A 5,966-nucleotide genomic window follows, 5' to 3' on the forward strand; every position below is an offset into this window, starting at 1 on the left:
CTGATCTCGATTTTTGCCGGAATTGTCGTTTTGTGAGCGGACGCGACCATACTGGAAGGTGTGCCGTACTCTCATTGGCGTGGTATAGTGAGGGCGACTTCAGACGAGCAACAGGCGAAGCGATCGACCCGGAGGACCGGCGAGGAGGAGTCCGACTCATTGTAAGACCTCCCATTCGTTTGTTGTTTGTCGTAATTTTCACGAAATTGTCACACGAAACCTACCGCATGCAGAGTGGTCGCGCGAAACGCGAGAAGATCTCCCACTAGGGACTAAGATATCGGGATAGCGTATCGAAACAAGCGAGAGATCGTATCGGGCACTTGCAGTGCATTGTATCGCCGGAATAAAAATCTATACCGAACGAATTGGTCTTTTCTTCGGCTTCCACCTACGTTGATCTAACCCATCCCTACTCCGACTAAAATTTACAAAGAGCTAGCGGTCCCGTTTCGTCCCCGCGATCTCGAAGACGGACGACGATTTAGAAATCTTTGACGAATAATTATTGGTGAGGAGGTGCGGCCTTACCGCACCTGGCGCCCAACGGAAATTAGAGAGTCCGAAACGAGATCCGGGGATCGCGGTAGTTTGTCGACGAGGCGGACGGGCGACTGTCCGCTACGAGTAATAATAAGAAAAACCGTCGCAATCCTTAAATCATGCTATCACTTCTGACGAGGTAGTGAACGCTCAACGCGATTTTGGATTCAAGTTATTCAGAAAACCTATTTTTCTACCGAAATCAAACTACTTAATGCGAAGAAAGATTTGCCGAAATCCAATCCTCTTTGCCGACTTTGCCCTTTAGTCGATGATCACGGTTTACTTCGTGTCAAAGGTCGACTAGAACATTCTCCCTTAGATCAGACATCGAAACATCCGTACATTCTCCCGAAAGATTCTCTACTAAGCACCTTGCTTATTCAGGATACACATGAGCGAACTCTCCACGGATCAACGCAAGATACTTTAACGTATGTTCGAAATACTTATTGGATCCTCGAAGGGAGAGTCCCAGTTCGGTCTTATATCCTCAAATGTGTTAAATGTTCTCGGTATTGCCGATTGCAAGCCCAACAATTAATGAGTCAACTGCCTCTTTCACGAGTGAATCCCGCTCGAGCTTTTTTACATTCGGGATTAGATTATGCTGGCCCTTATCATCTCAAAACCTGGAAAGGAAAAAAAGCTGGCACCTACAAATCTTGTATGGATCTTTTTGTGTGCTTATCGACCTCTGCAATGCATTTAGAGATACTGATTATTCTGCTGCCACTTTTCTCGCCTCATACAAACGTTTGACTTCTTGGAAAGGGATTTGTGCCACTCTCACAAGTGACTGTGGAACAAATTTCAAGGGAGCGGATCAAGAGTTGAAGAAACTTTTTTCAACTTCATCTATCGAACTTCAAGAGCTCGCATCACTCATTGCTGCTGATGAAACCAAGTGGAATTTTAACCCACCAGCAGCTTCGCATTTTGGAGGGAAGTGGGAACCTGGTGTCAAATCAATGAAACATCATCTGAGACAGGAGACACCAAGCTCACGTACGAAAAAATGTCCACCCTTCTGACGAAAGTAGAAGCAATATTTAACTCCCGACCATTGACAAATGATCCGGACGATTTATGGCCATTTTCACCATCTCCAGTTACCTTAACTACTGGTTAAATGTGCACGGTGATTGGTTAATCTTGTTAAACGACAAGTGCGATTGATCAGTTCCAAACGGAATAACTAACCCGTTAAGGTAATCGGAGATGGTGAAAATGGCCATTAAACGTTTTAATGCCAAGGCACTTCCTCATTGGCCAGCCGTTGACACTTATTCCAGAACCTAATTTGACCCTCTGCAAAACTACTTCGCTCTCTCGTTGGCAGCGTATTTCTCAGATGCTTCAGAGTTTTTGGTCAAAGTGGTTGAAAGAATATCTGCAACGATTTCAAGCCATTTACAAGTAGAACAAAACATCCACCCCGATAGCAGTTGGAACTCTAGTTCTGATCCTCGACGAAAGATATCCACCAGCCAAGTAGCCTTTAGGTCGTGTTATCCAGACGCACCCGGGTCCGGACAATGTAGTGAGAGTCGTCTCAGTCAAGACCAGCACGTCAGTCATCAAGTGACCCATCGTCAAGTTATGCCCGTTACCAATTGAACCATTCGAGGAAGATCGTTCGTTGTCTATGTCAACGAAGGCGGGCGGTAATGTTTAAAGAAAGGTCAGAAGATTCGACTCGCGCCTTTCCTTTCGACGGAGGATAAAAAAGAGGGAGAGCGTGAGTCCACCGCGTTATGCCGCGACATCTCGCTGGTCGCGAGGGTAGGGGATGTCACGGGGTTAAAGCCCGTATCAGAGTACCGACTACACAGGCCGACCCGACTGCCGACTACGACTGCCGACTCTCAATGGACCAATCACAGTGAGGCGCCGAGTCAGTGCCTCACTGTGATTGGTCCATTGAGAGTCGGCAGTCGTAGTCGGCAGTCGGGTCGGCCTGTGTAGTCGGTAGTCTGATACGGGCTTAAGCCTGTTCTACAATGCGTCGTATGTCGGAGTCGGATGGCGCAAGTCGTTGAACGGATTGTGAATGCGACAACTATTCTACAATTGTGTCGCACAGTCGGCAGTATTATGCACGAATTTAAAATCAGCAAAGCATTGTAAAACTAAGAAATGGATAATTTAACAACGATCAGAAGCTTAAATATATTATTAATGGTAATAAAATTGTTAAAAATAAAAATACTTTTACGAAGACGACGAAAAACAATAAGAAGATGGTGGGTAAAACCCCACATATCCACAAATATAAGAAATGAGTTAGGTGCTCATCAAAAAGTTTTTAGATATTTTGAAACAAGTGATCATGAAGAATTTTTTAAATTTACTAGACAAGCTATAACTTGTTTGCATAATTATATTATAAGTACCAATTTACAAATTAATTCTTATTTTAATGAAGGAATGATTGATCGAGAGGTAACTAATGGTGAGATAATACCAGGGAATTGGCGAAATGAAATAGAAGAAACAGGGTTTATTCATCCTTTAGGGCGAGTTGGTGCCAACATTGGTACAACTGCTGCTATGAGACAACGGGAAACTCTTGCTCGATATTTTATCTCAGAACAAGGAAGTATTCCATATCAATGGGAACGCATATAAATATCTTATAAAAATAATAAAAAATTACATATAAAGTTTTTGTAATTACGTTATAAAGGGTGTATATCAGTTGGACACGGGGCAATTGGACACAGTCCAATCACAAGTCGCTGTTTCAAGAGACCCTACAAATGTCTCTAATCATACGGTGCTGTGATTGGCTGTGTCCAAATGCACCGTGTCCAAGTGCACCGCTCCCATTAATAAATAATATTAATTGTACATAAAACTTTGTAATCTTTATAATCACAATCATCCTGTTTCTAATGTCTTATCTCAATCTTATTATTACAAATAATTTTTATCAATGTTATCAATGCATATCAGTCTTATCAATATTATTAATACATATCAGTCTTAATAATACATATAAAAATTAATAAAATAATAACAATATTATTTATAAAACACAAATTTTTTGAACAGCATACATATCACAAGAAATGCTACTTGTATTATTTAATTTGTACTCTGTTGTAACTTTAATGGAAACTTAAAATACATTTTATTATTTAATTGAAACTAAAAATATAAAACAAAAGAAACTTAGATAACTTTAAATATAAAATATAAAAGAAACTTTATAGAGATAATATTTTTATAACTGTATATAAGTCTTTCTGTATCTTTTGTGAAACATAAAATATAAAGAACAGCATATAAAACTCAAATTTATTTTAAATATTTTGAATTATTTAATTTTAATTACTTTTTAATGTAAAACTATAAAACTAATTATTGCCTTTCCTCGTATTTTTTAATAATTTGAAGAACTTCTATAAGACATTGTGTCTTATTTTTAGAAGAAACATACTTTAATCCTTCTTCTACAGCAAACATGTAACCATCTTTGAAATGGGTATCATAATGCATTTGAGATGATACTTCTTTGATAGCAGCTGATATTTCTCTACTTGTTTCTGCTAATTCGCGATCAATTTTATCCTCTTTGCTCCTCCGACGTTTTGCAAATTCGTCCATTTCCGGCACTATTTTTTTAAAAGACTTTAATGTTAATGGACGTTCTAAGTTTACCGAATTGGATTTCGTACTTGTCTCCAATTGGATGCTGCTAGTACTACTACAGCTAGAAAGTGTACTGGCAGGCCTATTTAAGATCTCATTATTAGTTGTCATAATTATTTCCTCATTTTCAATATTTAATGACGGTGTATCCTCTGAAAATAATTTATGATATCAATATCAATATTAAAAATAATACTTTTAATAATAATACTTTTCTTTAATATATTTTAACCTTCAATTAATTCAACAGGCCCATTGTAATTGTGATCATATAACGGTGAAGAAATATTGAAAGATTGCTTGGATTTTTTTACCGGTGAACAATTTGTTGTACTTGTTTGTAATGAACTTAATGATTGATTCTGTTGAACAAATGATGTTTTTGTTCTGTAAATAAAATTATTAAAATAACTATAATTGAAATAAAATTATACAATAAATATTAACAAGTAAATAAAAAAATAAGTATTAATAAATATGAAATAATCAATAATAAAAAAATATTCTAAAAACTAAAGACTTGCTTTCTGTGAGCTATATAAGGAGTTAAAAATAACATATTTCTGTATAACTCCCATTCCTTCACAGGTTTATATCCAGAACCAGAAGGTGGTAATGTTTGTCGTCTTTTCTCTTTACTAAACATATCTCTTAAAGATGACCATCGTTTTTCAACTTCTTTAACTACAAAATATAATAATTTTACATTATATTTTGATATTATAAATTGTTCAACATTATAAATTGTCTTCCAAGATGACATGTATGTCTTAAAGACATCAGAAACCTAACACAAAATAACAGTAAGATAACAGTACTGTTATACATTGTATTATTTTATATTTGTTGAGAAGACGTCTTTAAAATATACATGTTATCAGGATTTTTGTTATACATAATAATTAAAAAAACTTACCTGACATATTTACTGTATATAAAGTTTTCAAAGTTTCGGAAATATTTTTCCACACATCCTTTTTTTCCTAATATTTTTGAAATATATATTACATTTGTCATATATATAACAATGATTTTCGCGCACAAAATCAATAATTATTTCATCTAAACTTGTACATTTCATGATGAAAATAAGGTTATACTGTATACTACAATAGTCGTACAGTCGGAAGTCGGATGTCGGAAGATGAGAGTTGACCAACTCTCGTTACGATAGCGACAACCGACTCCCGACAGCTTTATGCGACAGCTGACAACCGAGTGCGCATGCGTCCGACATCCGATTCCGACATACGACGTATTGTAGAACAGGCATTAACAAAGACTCATGAGACGGAAAGTCAGTCGTCATGTTGCGTCATTGTGAGTGCGAAGAATTTTTCGTCGCGATTCGAGATTGGACCAGCTTTGCTTCGGAATTGTTTGTAGCGTGGTTATTCGCTAAACGCAATCGTCACACGACAAGTTATTCTTTAATTTATTGTGTTGATTGTGTCCCAAGCTGGATTTTCCTTTTTTTCTTTTTTTGGATATGCATTGCGCACGGATACAACATTTGTTTCCTTTCTTTTTATAGCTTATAGTTTTTATAGCGACGTGCAAGGTGTCTTACGTCATACTTTATTGACTTGCACGAATTCGCCGACATCACTGGGCTCAACGTGGTCATCTTTTTCTTCAGTTATAGGATAATTAACCTCCAAGTTGGGACCTGTACGCTTGTCGTTATTGGATTAATGAAAACCACTATTTGATACACCACTGTGGGTCGAATTTTGATTTCACTAGTACCTTCTCTCGATTTTCCT

General features: G+C 37.1%; 1 protein-coding gene across 1 annotated transcript; it reads right to left on the reverse strand.

Annotated features, from left to right (window-relative positions):
• Nucleotides 1-3,604: 3,604 nt before the first annotated feature.
• On the reverse strand, nt 3,605-5,336 carry LOC116846161. The gene is made up of 4 exons (XM_032819663.1): nt 5,117-5,336; nt 4,725-4,884; nt 4,433-4,587; nt 3,605-4,352 (listed from the first exon to the last, which is right to left on the reverse strand). The coding sequence occupies exons 1-4, from the start codon at nt 5,121-5,123 to the stop codon at nt 3,910-3,912; spliced, it is 765 nt and encodes a 254-aa protein (XP_032675554.1). The 5' UTR covers nt 5,124-5,336; the 3' UTR covers nt 3,605-3,909.
• Between the last annotated feature and the right edge of the window lie 630 nt (nt 5,337-5,966).

The sequence above is a fragment of the Odontomachus brunneus genome, unplaced genomic scaffold (genome assembly GCF_010583005.1).
Source record: "Odontomachus brunneus isolate Ranch 3 - 2012 unplaced genomic scaffold, Obru_v1 Obru_scaffold_061, whole genome shotgun sequence".
NCBI lineage: Eukaryota > Metazoa > Arthropoda > Insecta > Hymenoptera > Formicidae > Odontomachus > Odontomachus brunneus.